Genomic DNA, 16491 nt, shown 5'->3' on the forward strand with positions numbered 1-16491 from the left:
ATCCACTCCATTTGTATGTTGGTTGGTGCGCTTTCCACGTCAGCTGCAAATGGATTACTGAGCAGTTCAAACCTGCTTTTTTGGGCTTCAAAGTCGGCAAATCGCCGTGTGAAGTCGGCACCAAGTATGCTAAGTTTTTCAGCAAACTTTGCACGTGGGAACACTGCAGTAGAAACCTGCTCTTTCATAGTTTGGCAACACGGAAAATGGCTCAAGTTTTCTTGCTGCATCTGCGTCTCCCACAGGTGCAGCTTGGTTTTAAAAGCCCTCACTGCAGCGTACATGTCTGTGATCACACGACCCCGCCCCTGAAGCTGCAGGTTGAGCGCATTGAGCTGGCTCGTGATGTCACACAGAAACGCCATTTCACAAAGCAACTTTTTAACCCGGAGCTCTGTTGTGTCTTTCCCTTGGCTTTCCATGAACTTACAGATCTCCTCACGCAACTCGAAACATCTTTTCAGCACTTTTCCTTGGCTTAACCATCGCACCTCTGTGTGATAGGGCAAATCATTATGTTCTGAACCCAACTCCTCCAGAAACGACTTGAACTCACGGTGATTTAAACCTTTGGCTCTTATGAAGTTAACTGCTCGTGTTATGGTGCTCATTATATGTTCCATTTTCAAGGCTTTGCCACACAACGATTCCTGGTGTATGATGCAATGATAAGCTGTCAGCTCACCTGCTCCGTATTCCTGCCGCATCTTCTCCCGGATCCTGCCCACCAATTCACTCTTTTGACCGCACATCGCGGCTTCTGTTTCTTGTCCAGATGCTTGTATTTGTAGTGGTGTTTCGTTTCATAGTGTCTTCTTACGTTATATTCTTTAATTACAGCCACACCGTCTCCGCACACAAGACAAACAGGTTTGCCCTTTATATCTGCGAACATATACTCTGCCTCCCACCTGCCTTGAAAACCCCTGTTTTCAAAGTCCACCTTTCGTTCAGCCATTTTTGGGGTGAGGGATAGCTGAAAGTTGACCACATGTGACTCGAGCTATAAGGATGCTGATGAGAGAGTAAGGCAAGCGCGAGCAATGCACTGGCAGTGCATTGTGGGATTTGTAGTATTAGTGGTGCATGCAATATCTAATAGAAAAAAAATTTATTCATTAATGATATTCAGGAAATAAACCAGGGAAACCGTATAAACACTAAAAACCCTGAAAACCTGGTACCTGAATAAACTAGCATTAGCCATATCATACGCCATAGGCGCTTCGATTACTGGGGCCAGCTTTAATAGTAATTAAATATTATCTCGCGGGCCAAAGATAATTCCACCGCGGGCCGGATTTGGCCCGTGGGCCTTGAGTTTGACATATATGGAATAGACAAAGGAGAATCTGTTAATGTCATGTACTTAGATTTTCAGAAGGCTTTTGACAAGCTGCTTAACAAGCTACGACCCCATGGCATTACAGAAAAGACTAGCAAGGATAAAGCAGTGGCTGATTGGCAGGAGGCAAAGAAAGGGAATGAAGGGAGCCTTTTCTGACTAGCTGCCAAATTTTGCAGCATGATATTGCTTTCCCTTGTAAAGTTCAAGTTCAATGTAAATTTATTTTCAAAGTACATGTGTGTCACCAAAATTAACCCTAGGATTAATTTTATTGCAGGCATATTCAAATCCATAACCATAACAGAATCAATACAAGACCACACCAATAGGGCAGACAACCAGTGTGCAAAAGACAACAAACTGCAAATACACAAAGGAAAAAATAACAAATAAACCATAAAAATCTAGAATATGAGATAAAACTAAGTCCATAGGTTGTGGGAACAGTTCCGTGAAGGCACAAGTATAGTTGAGTGAAGTTATTCTCTCTGGTTCAACACCCTGATGGTTAAGATGTAACAGCTGTACTTGTACAAGGTGGTGAGAGTTCTGAGGCTCCTGTATCTTCTTCCTGATGGCAGCAGCGAGAAGAGAATAGGACCTGGGCAATGAGGGACCCTGATGATCGATGCTGCTTTCCTGCAACAATGCTCTGTGTAAATTCTCAATGGTGGAGAGAGCTTTCCCTGTGATGGACTGGGCCATATCCACTACTTTTTGTAGGATTTTCCATTCAAGGGCATTGATGTTCCATACTAGTCTGTGATGCAACCAGTCAATATACACTCCAGCACAATCGATATAAGTTTGTCAAAAATTCAGACATCATGCCAAATCTTTACAAACATCTAAGGAAGCAGAGGCACTGTTGTGCTTTATCTGTGAAACCCCAATGGTTTCCCTGGCTGTCCAAGTTGAGGGAATACACACTTTAGTTCTGCCAAACCCACCCCAAACCCCAGTTTGTGTGGATGCTGTGTAATACTACCACACGGTAGGCTTATTCAGAAAGTCAGAAAGCATGGGATCCAGGGAAGTTTGACCAGGTGGATTCAGAATTGGCTTACCGGCAGAAAGCAGAGGGTCGAGGCGGAGGGAGTACATTTGGATAGGAGGATTGTGACTACTTGTGTCCCACAAGGATCGGTTCTGGGACTTTTCGTGAATTTTATTAATGACCTGGATGTGGGGTTAGGAGGGTGGGTTGGCAAGTTTGCAGACGACACAAAGGTTGGTGGTGTTATGGATAGTGTAAAGTAGTGGTTGCCAACCCATTGATCGCGATCAACTGGTCCATCTTTGAGATTTTCCCAGTAGATCCCGAAAAAAAAAAGAAAAATAAATACACAAATACTGTTGAGAGATTGCTTCCGGGTCGCAGGGTTTTAGTTCTGTTCTTTCTGCCCAGTGCGCATGTGTGTAGCCCCCCCCGCACTACACAGTGTACTTCAGTGGTCCCCAACCACCAGACCGCGAGGAAACAATATGAGTCAGCTGCACCTTGTCACACCTCATTCCTCATTCATGATTTGGCAATATGAAACTATACGAGTCAGCTGCACCTTTCCTCAGTCCCTGTCACACCCATTGATGAACTTGAACCCACGCAAGGTCATCAGTTGCCTAAATGCAGTGATACCCATGCACCAGGGATCACTGGTTGGCCTCACGCGGCCAGTGGGAAGTGCCATTGCTACTAGCCTGGAGCGCAGACAGATGGGCGCCGCCTCTGAATCTGTTTAGCACACCAAATGTTCGTGGGGAACCCGGTGTTAAAATATTCACAGACCTTATTCGGGCTCAGGGTTTCATAAGTAGCAGAGCAGCTCCCTCGCTGTGATCTACTGAAACAAACTTTTGTCTGCCGATAGATCCTACAAGGGGAGGGGGCACACGTCCTGTCACACTTATCCTCGCTTGGTCGGTCCCTCTCTCCAGACTGCGACCGCTGCAGCCCCACCACAGGGACCTCCGGCCCTGACCTCATCCTCTCACCCCACCCACAACCAGCCGCACCTGGCCAAGGCATCTAGCAGCCAGCGGGCGGGCGGGAGGCTGGAGTTCGGGCCCGGAGGCTGTCTAATGAGGCAATGAAGTCCTCAAAACTGCTTCGGTACCCTGAGTCCAAGCATCCTGCACTTAGAGACAAACCCGTTGAGTTTTTTTTCCAGTGGAAAAACCGTGAGCAGGCGGGACAGAAGCTAAGTGCCGAGAGCTGCAAAAACTAAATTGCAGGATAGACTGGACATACGGAACCAGCTTCGAGTATCGCTGTATTCCCGTCGTGTTTAACAACCCCTGTACTATTCTACTCTACCTGCTACAACTCTGTGCCAAGCAACAGACAGCACACTGCATATGATTAAAATATTTATGAATCTTAATTTAACTAAAGGGTTAGTAAAGAAAGAAAAAAAGAGTCCATTATAATTAAACACTCAAATGTTTACAAGTTGAAGCTCAACTCTACCCTAGATTCATATTCAACGATCCTCAGTTGATCTCTGCATCTGGCTCCATCAAATCATAATCCCCCACCGAGTTGAATCCTATGACCAGTTCTCTCCAGTGTCTTCTCTCTTCATCGCCCGCCGAACAAAAGACCCAGCTCATATTTCCAAGCAGCTGTTACCTTTACTATAACCTAAACACTGCTTCTACAGAAAGACTATCACGTTAACAGTGAAACCTTTCCCAGGGTGTTACACTCTCCCCCCAACAAAATTACTCATGTCCCCATGACATTGAGATAATTTGTCACCTCTTCATACAAAGCAAAAAGTCCAACCCAGGTGTAAATAGCATTGACATAGATCACCAAGGGAAAAGGTGATACACTCTGTTCCCTGGGTGCAACATAGGCCAGTCTATCTGGGTGTCTCCTCTTATATCCTTGGTTCTGCTTGGTAGCCAAGAACTCAATTTGTTCATAAGCCTTCTGCAGCTCCCTTTTCATATCAGCCACATACTTCAGATAAATGTTCTGTTGTAGATCTTCCCTGCCAGTTCCAAAACAGAGGTCAACGGACAGCCTCTCCCAAACATCAGATAATACAGCAAGTACCCGGTAGTTTCATTCTGCGTACAGTGTAATACAGGTCCAATACGTTGACCTCACTTGTTCTTTTTACTGATCGCCAAGGTTTGAAGCACAACTAGCAAGGTCCAATTGAACCTCTCAGTCTGGGGATCACCCTGTGGTTGATAAGGCATAGTCCTCAACTTTTCTACATCAAGCATGCTCAGTAAGTCATGTATGAGCCTACTCTCGAAATCCCATCCCTAATCACTATGGATCTCCCTGGGGAGACCATAACAAACAAAATACTTTTCCCAAAACACTTTGGCCACCGTGGACACCCTCTGATCCTTAGTAGGGAAGGCTTGCACTTATCTGGTGTAGTGATCCATAATGACCAAGACATTCGCTATGTTGCTGGCATCTGGCTCTATTAACAGGAAATCCATAAACACCAGGTCAAGTGGCCCCGCACTTTGCAAGTGGGATAATGGAGTGGCCCTCGTAAACAGTGTCTTCCATCGTACACATCGAATACACAACAGTACTCTTTGACCTCCCGCTTCATTTGGGGCCAGCAGAACCAATCTCTGAGCAATCCATAGGTCTCATCAGCCCTCAAATGACTGGAATCATCATGCAGTGACTTCAACACAATACCGTGATACTTCTCAGGCAGAACCAACTGGGAACACTGAGGCCTGTCTGGATGCAACGTGACCGGTTCAGAATCAGAATCAGGTTTATTATCACAGGCATGTGTCATGAAATTTGTTATCTTAGCAGTAGTTCAATGCAATACATAATATAGAATAAGTAAATAAATCAGAGGCAGGTTTTGTAACTTATCAATCAGGGTTGTGGGAATGATGGTGTTAAATGCTGAACTATAGTCAATGAACAGTGGCCTGATGTAGGTGTTTGTGTTGTCCAGGTGGCCTAAGGCCATGTGAAGAGCCATTGAGATTGTGACTGCCATTGACCTACTGTGGCAATAGGCAAATTGCAATAGGTCCAGGTCCTTGCTGAGGCAGGAGTTCAGTCTAGACATGACCAACCTCTCAAAGCATTTCATCAATGTAGATGTGAGTACTACTGGGCAATAGTCATTAGGGTAGCTCACATTATTCTTCTTAGGCACTGGTATAATTGTTGCCTTTTTGAAGCAAGTGGGAACTTATGCTCATAGTAGTGAGAGGTTGAAAAAGTCCTTGAATACTCCAGCCAATTGGTTGGTACAAGTTTTCAGAGCCTTACCAGGTACTCCGTTGGGGCCTTCTGCCTTGTGAGGGTTCACCCTCTTTAATGACGGCCTAACATCAGCCTCCGAGACAGAGATCACAGGATCACTGGGTGCAGCAGGGATCTTCACAGCTGCAGTTATATTCTCCTTTTCAAAGCAGGCATAGAAGGCATTGAGTTCATCTGGTACTGAAGCATCGCTGCCATTCATGCTATTAGGTTTTGCTTTATAGGAAGTATTGCCTTGCAAACCCTTGCCAAGGTTGTTGTACATCCGATGTCACCTCCAATCTTGTGCAAAATTGACTCTTGAAATAGCCCTCCATAAGTCATACCTGGTTTTCTGGTACAGACTGGGGTCACTAGACTTGAATGCCACAGATCTAGCCTTCAGCAGACAATGTACAGTCGGCCCTCTTTATCCGTAAGTTCCACATGTGCGAATTCAACCAATCGCGAATTGAGAAAACCCGGAAGTGCTCTTCCAGCACTTATTCTTCGAGCATATACAAACTTTTTTTCTTGTCATTATTCCCTAAACAATGCAGTACAACAACTATTTACATAGCATTTACATTGTATTAGGTAAATGAACAGAGATTTACCTAATCTCTAATTGTATTAGAGATGATTTAAAATATACTGGAGGATGTGTATAGGTTATCCTGGACCGGGATTGAAAAAAATCATAAGTTCTCTTACTAAGTAAGTCGGAACAGCTACATCCAGTATTATTTAACATCAGTTAGTCAAACATTTGTCTTAGAAAATAGTATTTATTTTACCTTTCTATGCATATAAAACACTTAAGAAACGCATGTATTTCAATAATTAAACCACTGTGTTGCTTAGTAATAATTGTAGCTTTCATTGGGGCAGGGACTTTCTCAACGTATCCTTTAAAATTGCTCTGATCGTTGACTGACTGTAGTCTAAAGCTTTTTCAATGACTGATGGCGTTTCACCTCTTTCCGATCGCTTTATTATTTCCACTTTATTTTCAAACTTGATTGTGATTACTTTCGTGAACAGAAACACTGCAGATTCAGAGCTCCGCTGGGTCCTAAAGTCCACCATACTGAAACAGGTTAAATAAGGAACTTGAGCATCAACGTTTTTTTGGTATCTGCGAGGGGTTCCGGAACCAACCCCTCGCAGATAAGGAAAGCCGACTGTACCTCCTGGTTCATCCATGGATTTTGATTTGGGAATGTATATCAAGTCTTTGTAGGCACACGCTCATCCACACAGGTTCCTCAACTCCAATCTGGGCCTTTCTCTCAGTAGTGGAGGTAACTGCAGAGCGTTTCACCTTGTCCACTCGGGCCATGTCCCCTTCAGCAACTACTGACCAAATGCGGCCTATGCACAGTCATCTCACTGAGTGGCTGCCACTTCCCCAGGACTCAATTCTGGCAAATCCTTTGGCTTCAGAGCAGCCAATTGGCAGTAAACTTGTGGAATGGCACCATCAGAAGCTCCCAAATGATCTACTGCTCGGTTCTGCCCTTGCCTTTCCTCTGCCTTCCCCCTAATGGGGAACTGGCACATGGCTTTGACTCCATAGGCAGGAATGCTTTTCCACTCTCCATCCCTGTTCAGCTCTTCATGTGCACGTCGGGACGATGCATTGACATTAATGTTCCGACTCCCCAGCCGGTACTTCAGGCTAAAATCATAAGCAGACAACACTGCCAACCACTGATGGCCTGTGGCATTCAATTTTGCTGAGGTCAGGATACAAGTTCACCTGGCACCATATAAATAGTTACTTAGCTTCTCCACGACAGACCATTTCAATGACAGACACTCCAATTTTTGCATGGGGTAGTTTCTCTCAGAGGGTGACAGACTCCAGCTGATAAATGCAACAGGTTTCAACCCTGTGCACTGATCCTGATACAGAACACTCCCAAGTCCTTTCCGCTGGCATCTGTATGCAAAACATATAGCAATCGCAGGTCTGCAAAAGCCAGCACAGGCGCTTTCATCAGTAGCTCCTTCAGCAACTGAAAGGCTTCTTCACATTTCACATCCTATCTCACTCCAAAAGGCTTTGAAAGACTAAGATAGTCTTGTACCATCCTTTTATTTTGCCCTTTCTTCCCCAAGGGAGGGTAACCACACAGAAGGTGATTTAAAGGGTGACTCACTTTAGAGTAATCCTTTATGAACTTCTAATAGTACCCACAGAATCCAAGGAATGAGCGCAAGCACTCAGTCTGGGGCCCTGGCCATGTTGTAACTGCCTCTCTCTTAGATGAATCCATAGCTACTCCATCCCCTGAGACTATAGTTGACAGACATCTTGCAGAACTGCTACTTATCCAGGGAAAGTTTTAACCCTTCAGCTTTCAGGCAGCCCAGCACCTTCAGTAGCCTTGTTTCAAGCCATGCTGGAAAGTCGCCGGGGCTCCCAATGTGCCCTGAGGCATCTTTTCAAAATGGAAGAATCCCAGTGGACATATGACTGCTGCCTTCTCTTTATCAGCCTCACTCATGGGGCTCTGGTAATATCCACTCCTCAAGTCCAGCACACTGAAGCACTTTGCACAACTCAGACAGGCCAGCACATCCCTGATCCTTAGGACAGTATACTGGTCAGGAACTGTACACCTGTTCAAAGCCCATCAGTCCACATACATCTGTACTTTCCCATTCTTCTTCCCTGCCACCAGTATTGGAGAGGCATCATAGGAGCTTCTGGACACAGAGATGATCCCAGCTTCTTTCACCTTTTGCAGATGCTACCAAACGTCTTCCATCTTTGCAGACGCCATTGTCGCGATCTTTCTCTGAACAGGGTGTTCTCTGTCACCCAGATGGTGTGGTGGGTGCTCTTGGAACAACCCACAAACTCATCAGTAGAAAAGACATCTAACAGCTTCAACATCTTCTCTATCAACCTTCTCTTCCAACCTCCAGGTACCGAGGTGCCCCCAAAGTTAAATGACTCAGCAGTCAACTCTCCCTTTTTTGGTGAAAGTTCCTCTCCAGCTTGTTTCACAGGAGCACTTGACATTGCTGTCACTGGAAAGAGGTGCACCATTGGTAACCCACACCTGAGGGTGACCTCCATCTCCAAAGTGTTTCTGACACTGTCATCCTGTTCACCTGTACAGCTGCCAGTCTCTGCAGTTTGGGCCACACCAGTACCCCAGCAGGTAAGCATGAATCCTCTTCATGGTCTTCTGAAGCATCCACCAACAGGGTCTCGGCATCAGAAATTTCTGGTTTCCTATCACTCATGCAACTTCCCCAGACTGTAATACCACTGGTTTGGGCTGGGTGTGTCACACAGTTCCTCGCTTATGCTCATCATTCTGCCCAGTGCAGCCATGCACTTCTTCAAAAGCAGCTCGGAACACAGGGTGAAGCAGGCTCCCACTAGCCTTCTCACAATAGGAGTATTTTTCCCCACAAAAATTGAAGCTTCTCTCTTCTCAACTGGGTCCGGACAAACCAAAACTAATGGATCAAGGACCTCACCTACTCCCACATCTGCCTCCAAAAACTCCAGCTTCAATGACAAGTAACCATCATACAGATAGTCATCTGTACTAAGACCCCAGATCTCTAGTGTTTGTGACAAGATCTGAGGGACTATTCAATATGGACTGTTCCTTTAAAGACAGAGAGAGTGTGTGCGTGCTAATTCAGAGAGAGAGAGAGAGAGAGAGAGCGCAACGAACAGTCTGAGTTGCCTTGGAAATGGCAAAGTGAAGCTATATGCTGGACAGCTGGTGTTCAGCAGTTGTGGAATGTAAGCAGACACACAGAAGGCACTGACAAAACTGACACTGATTGAGCTTTGTGTGCCCACGACAAGGGTGGGGTTCTTGCTCACAGTGTGGACAAAGGGGTGACCGGTGGTAAGCTATCGGTGTGTTTAACCCTTGCCTGGGTTGATAGTTTTACCGCTTGAAAATGGCGCTCCCTTTTGTATGGTCACAGTCGGTGACTTTAATAAGTTTCAGGAGCAGGAGGACGAAGTGGAAGATTCGACGGCATCGGCACTGGAGAGACAAATCACCTCTCTCTCTTCAACCTACTCAATTCAATATCCAGAACTGAACTGACTTCACACCTATACCACCATAAAACTGTATCATTTCACCACCTAAGCTTGAAGAAGTTTGGGAACTTTATTTACTCACTTACATATGCATATACTCCGCTAACCTGCTTGCCTTATCTTGTTTTATATTACTTTATTACGCAGTTACTAATAAAATTGTGTTATAACGGAAGACTCAGACTCCAGGTGTGTTCATTTCTGCTGGTCCTTTTTAACCCGTTATGGGGTATGTAACAAATTAGGGCCTGCATCCAGGTTATGAACAAATTGGTGGGAGCTTTTCTGAAAAGTTCCTGTGCCTCCATTACATTCTCCTCCGCTCTTACTTCTCTGATCAGCTTGACAAACAAGGGAGGGGGCACGTCTTACTCGACATTTGGAGACCCCAAGTGATCATGACCTGTGACTGTGCACCTTTTGCCATTTGGTCCATTCTTAACTAATTCACCTCAGCTGTCTGAATGGGCCCTCTATGCAACAAGCAATTCAGCTGCCTCTCTAGCCAAAAATGCAGTTAGAAAGGTTCTCCCCCTTCTCCTGAAACATGATCAAAATCCCTGTCATAAGCTCTATTGGGCTTCCCATCATGCCAAAAAAACATTTTCTAGTGCTTGCATGTAGCCTGCAGAAGTAGCAAAGGGATTCTGTGCCTTTAAAGGATCTAAATATGTCAGCAACTGGCTCCTCCAGACTCTCTACCAATCGGTGTCTTTTCACATAATCAGAGCACTGCCACTCATCCAGCATCTGAGAGGTCTGCTTCACCCAAGTCTCATAGTCCTCCTCCCCCTTGGGGGTGGGTGTTATTTGCCCTGTAGATTTGCACCACCGCTCAACCCCTGTAGCGTCCATAACCACATATTTTAATCACCTTACTGGACAATAGTTTAACACAGGCTTAAACACACAATCCACTGGATCAATGCTCAGGGCAATCACACAGCAACCACTGAAATTGGCCTACACCTGCTCCTATTTTCTTGTGCAACTTGCCCAAAATGCTGGAGAAAATCAGTAAGTCAGGCAGCACCTATGGAGAGAATAAAGAGTCGATGTTTCAGGCTGAGATCCTTCGTTAGGACTTGTTCCCTTGTGTTTTAAGGGTGAGGTTATGGAGTACTTCTCCTGTGTCATCAAGATGGGACAAAGTCAGCATGACTAGCTTAAGGGAAAATCTTGCCTGACAAGCCTGTTGGAATTCTTTAAGAAGATTACAAGTGGGGTGGATAATGGGGATGCAGTGGACATTGTATATTTGGACTTTCAGAAGACCCTTGACAAAGTGCCATATGTGAAGCTGCTTACCAAATTAAGAGCCCATGGAATTAAAGGGAAGTTACTGACATAATTAGAGCATCGGCTGATTGGTAGGAGACAATGAGTGGGAATAAAAGGATCCTTTTCTAGTTGTCTACCAGTAACTAGTGGTGTTCCACAGGGTTAGTGCTGAGACCACTTCTTCTTATGCTGTACATCAATGATTTACATGATAGAATAGATTTCTTTGTTGCCAAGTTTGTCGATGATATGAAGATTAGTGGAGGGGCAGGTAGTGTTGAGAAAACAGGTCGGCTGCAGATGGTCTTAAGACAGATTAGAGTGGGCAAGAATGCGGCAAATAAAATACAATGTTGGAAAATGCATGGTCATGCACTTTGGTAGTAGAAATAAATGTGTAGACCATCTAAGTGTAGAGAAAATCCAAAAACCTAAGATGCATGGGACTTGGGAGTCTTTGTGCAGAACACAACTTGTAGGCTGAGTCAGTTGTGAGGAATGCAAATGCAATGCTAGCATTCTTTTCAAAAGGTCTAGAAAATAAGAGCAGGGATGTGATGCTGAGGCTTTATAAGGCACTGGTGAGGCCTCACCTTGAGTACTGTGAATGGTTTAGCTAAGCTAAAAAAAGATGTGCTGGCATTGGAGTGGGTTCAGAGAAGGTTCACAAGGATTCTTCTGGGAATGAAAGGGTTATCATACAAGGAATGTTTGATGATCTGGATTTGTACTCACTGGAACAGAAGGATGAGGGGGAATCTCATTGAAATCTTTTGAAAGTTGAAAGGCCTAGACAGAGTAGATGTGGAAAGGATGGTGCCCATGTTGAGGGAGTCTAGGACAAGAAGGCACAGCCTCTGGATAGAGGGGGGTCCATTTAAAACAGAGATGTGGAGAAATTTCTTTAGACGGAGGGGGGTGATTTTGTTACCACTGGTAGCTATGGAGGCCAGGTTTTTGGATTTATATAAGGCAAAGATTGATAGGTTCTTGATTGGACATGGCCTCTAAGGTTATGGGGAGAAGGCCAGGGAGTGGGGCTAAGAAGGGGAGTAAAGGATCAGCCATGATTAAAGGGCAGAGTAGACTCAATGGGCCAAATGGCTTAATTCTACTCCTATGTCTTATGGTTTTCATGTGGGTTTTTTGTGCTTGATTGTGGATCAGAACTGTATCTGTGTTGTATAACTCTCTAAATATAACTTCAAGCAAGAAGTTTGCATTTGATGACCGCAAATACTAAGTGTTTAGTCATTCCAATCATCTTTATTTAAAAATTGTTGAGGAGGAAATGACATTAAAATTACCTGTATAAGCAATTCCCACATTATGGGGGGGGGGGGGGGGGGGGGTTGCAAGTCTAGAAAATGGACAAAGTTGCAATTTTGCATAGAATGAAGTACTGTCATCTGCATGCATTAAGAAACTCAACTTGAAAAACAAGTCAAACTGGTGTTGATTTGTTTACTGTTTTCCTCTCCACACAAATTTTGTGAGCACAGATTTTATTCCATATCTCAAATGTTTGGGTAGTCATTTGTAAATTCTATAAGAATATATTTTCATAAACCAAAAGGCTGTAATGTGGGGATTGCCTGTATGTTGAAAACATTAGAAGTAAATATTTCTTCCTATTGTTAACTAATCTGCTGGGTAACAAGTAACACATCTTAGAACAGTGACCTAAAAATGAAATATTTAATTGTCTAATACTCACCCACTCCACGGTCATCAACTGTAGGATTATCAATCCAGCGTTGGGCTTGCTCAATTTTACCTTCTAGATTAACTGCTGCTTTCACTGGCCGACTGCTGGCCACTGCTCGATTTGTTTTACTTTGTAAATTTTGTAGGGTTGTTGCAATTTGCTTAGACAAAGCACGGGCTTCTGGGCTATCACCTTTGCCTCTGGAAGGCAAATCCAGAATATAAAAATAACAGTTAAAACATAAACTTACATATGACTAAGTGTATTGAGCTCAATTTGAATAGTGAATGTAAATTGAGTTAACTGCAAATATGTACAGCCACTTTATGGTGGCATTAAATGTCAAATTTAGGCAAAACAGACAACAGTTATAATCAAGACTGAACATCTTACACTGAATGGACAGGATAGATTTAAATTTAAACAAGAACACCCGATATCCTACTAGTTATTAGTTATTTTTTCAGAATACATACTGCCTTCTCAAGTCAGATAGCTTTGCAGTCAGTGCTCCTATTTCATTAATCGAACGCAGTATGTCATCACGTTCTTTAGCATCTTCACAAAGATCTGCAATTTTCTTAGCTTCTTTTAAAATACCATGAACTTGCTCTTCTCCTTCAGGACCTCCATGTGGATCAGCCAGCCAGCTCTAAATAAAACCAAACCAATGTTAAGCTATGGAAGCAAACTTAGGAGAAAAATTAAACTCTATGTTTTAATAATGTACCACTCTTTGATACAGAATCTTGCTCTTATTTCATCAATACAGGCCATCTTTTTTTATTTTAAAAACTCACTGGTAAACAATAAATAATAAACGTTCTGGTCATCGGTTCGGCACGGACTAGAAGGGCCGAGATGGCCTGTTTCCGTGCTGGAATTGTTATATGCTATATGGTTATATCTTATTACAGTAAGGATTGGGAGGCTATGGAAAGGAAACATTCTGGAAAGTGTACAAGACACCCCTATCACCAGTGTAGGAATGACCTGTCCAAGAGAGAGATATTGCACCTGAATTGAAGGGGTGGTGGGGGAGGAAATTTTCTGGCTAGGGAATTTGCAAGTGCTACTTGGGAGGATTACAGGACTGAAGGTGCCAAATTTAAATATGCTTAACATTTGGAATAAGGTGGACAAACTTTTGGCACAATTAGAGATAGGTTGGTATGACATTGTGGGCATCACTGAGTCATGACTGAAAAAAGGCCATAGATGGGAGCTTAACATCAAAGGGCATACTTTATATTGAAAGGACAGGCTGTGGTATGGCTCTGTTGGTAAGAGATGGAAGTACATCTTTAGAAAGAGGTGACATAGGGTCAGACAATGTTATAGCTTTTAAGGGTTGTCTTAAGAAATTGCAAGGATAAAAAAAAATTATGGGATTCATATACAGGCCTCCAGATAGCAGCCAAGATATGGTGTTGAAATTGCAAAGGGAGCTGGAAAGGGTGTGTAATAAGGATAGTGCCCCAATTGTAATGGGGACTTCATTATGCAAGGGAATTGGGAAAATCAGGTTGGTGTCAGGTCGCAAGAGAGGGAATTTGTTGAATGCCTACAAGATGGCTTTATAGAGCAGCTTATGCTTCAGCCTGCTCCAGGAAAGGCCATCTTAGAGTGTTGTGTAATCTCCCAGATCTTATTAGGGATATTAACGTAAAGGAACCCTTAGGAAGAAGTGATCATAATATTTGAATTCATACTGCAATTTGAGAGTGAGAAGCACAACTCACATGTATCTGTATCACAACAGAATAAAAGGAATTACAGAGGTATGAAAGAGCTTGCCCAGGTGGATTGGTGGGGATGACAGCAGAGCAGAGATGGCTGAGGTTTCTGGGAATAGTTCACAAGGCACAGGATAGATATGTCCCACAGAGGAAGTAGTTCTCAAATGGCAGGGGTAGGCAACCATGGCTGGCAAAGGAAGTTAAGGACCGCATGAAACCAAGGAAAGGGCATATAAGATAGCAAAAATGCATGGGAAGTTGGATGATTGGAAAGCTTTAAAAATCCAACAAAAGGCAACTGAAAAAGCTGTAAGGGAAAATATGAAATACGCGGGCAGACTAGATAATAATATAAAGCAGGATACCAAATGTTTTTTCAGTTATATAAAAAGTAAAAGGGAGGTGAAAGTTTACATTGGACCACTAGAAATGATGCTGGTGAGGTAGTAATGGGGAAAAGAAAGAACTGGCAGATGAACTTCAAGTCAAGTCACTTTTATTGTCATTTTAACCATAACTTCTGGTACAGTACATAGTAAAAATGAGACAACGTTTTTCAGGACCATGGTTTACATGACACAGTACAAAAACTAGACTGAACTACGTAAAAAAAAACAGAGAAAGCTACACTAGACTACAGACCTACACAGGACTGCATAAAGTGCACAAAAACAGCGCAGGCATTACAATAAATAATAAACAGGACAATAGGGCAAGGTGTCAGTCCAGGCTTCAGTTATTGAGGAGTCTGATAGCTTAGGGGAAGAAACTGTTACATGGTCTGGTGGTGAGAGCCCGAATGCTTCAGAGCCTTTTCCCAGACGGCAGGAGGGAGAAGAGATTGTATGAGGGGTGCGTGGGGTCCTTCATAATGCTGTTTCCCTTGCGGATGCAGCGTGTAGTGTAGATGTCTGTGATGGTGGGAAGAGGGACCCTGATGATCTTCTCAGCTGACCTCACTATCTGCTGCAGGGTCTTGCGATCCAAGATTATGCAATTTCCGAACCAGGCAGTGATGCAGCTGCTCAGGATGCTCTCAATACAACCCCTGTAGAATGTGATGAGGATGGGGGGTGGGAGATTGACTTTCCTCAGCCTTCGCAAAAAGTAGAGACGCTGTTGGGCTTTCTTTGCTATGGAGCTGGTGTTGAGGGACTAGGTGAGATTCTCCGCCAAGTGAACACCAAGAAATTCGGTGCTCTTAACGATCTCTACCGAGGAGCCGTCGATGTTCAGCGGGGAGAGGTCGCTTCATGCCCTCCTGAAGTCAACAACCATCTCTTTTGTTTTGTTCACATTAAGAGACAGGTTGTTGGCGCTGCACCAGTCTGTTAGCTGCTGCACCTCCTCTCTCTAAGCTGACTCATCATTCTTGCTGATGAGACCCACCATGGTCGTGTCATCAGCGAACTTGATGATGTGGTTCAACTGTGTGTTGCAGCGGTCATGGGTCAGCAGAGTGAACAGCAGTGGATTGAGCACACAGCCCTGGAGGACCCCCATGCTCAGTGTAATGGTGCTGGAGATGCTGCTCCCGATCTGGACTGACTGAGGTCTCCCAGTCAGGAAGTCTAGGATCCAGTTGCAGAGCAAGGTATTCAGGCCCAGTAGGCTCAGCTTTCCAATCAGTTTCTGAGGGATGATTGTGTTGAATGCTGAACCGAAGTCTATGAACAGCATCCCAACGTATGTGTCTTTTTAATGGGTACTTTGCATTTGTCTTCACTGTGGTAGACATTTGCTACCAAATGGATGACATTCCAGAGTCCTGAGAGAGGCTGCTGAACAGGTAACAGATGCATTTGTCATGACCTTTCAAGAATCACTTGTTTCTAGCACAGTCCTGAAGTGGTGGAAGACTGCAGATGTCACTCCACTCTTTAAGGGAGGAAGACAAAAGAAAGGAAATTATAGGCGAGTTAGCCTAACCTCAGTGGTTGGGAAAGTGTTGGAGTCTATTATTAAGGATGAAGTTTTGAGGTACTTGGAGACTAATGAGTCAAAGTCAGCATGGTTTCTGTAAGGTGAAATCTTGCTTGACCAAACTTTGAGGAAGTAACAAGCAGGGTGGACAAAGGA

At 44.1% G+C, this 16491-nt stretch overlaps 1 protein-coding gene across 1 annotated transcript in view; it reads right to left on the reverse strand.

Moving 5' to 3' along the window:
• LOC132379181 (vinculin) overlaps positions 1-16491 on the reverse strand; it is a 293243-nt gene that overhangs the window by 108537 nt on the left and 168215 nt on the right. Inside the window, exons 10-11 of the mRNA XM_059946852.1 lie at positions 13150-13325; positions 12683-12873 (exon numbers count right to left, since the gene is read on the reverse strand). Coding sequence (XP_059802835.1) covers positions 12683-12873; positions 13150-13325 — 367 coding nt within the window. The remainder of the gene's footprint in view (positions 1-12682; positions 12874-13149; positions 13326-16491) is intronic.

This window comes from Hypanus sabinus, chromosome 21 (assembly GCF_030144855.1).
Source record: "Hypanus sabinus isolate sHypSab1 chromosome 21, sHypSab1.hap1, whole genome shotgun sequence".
Taxonomy (NCBI): Eukaryota; Metazoa; Chordata; class Chondrichthyes; order Myliobatiformes; family Dasyatidae; genus Hypanus; species Hypanus sabinus.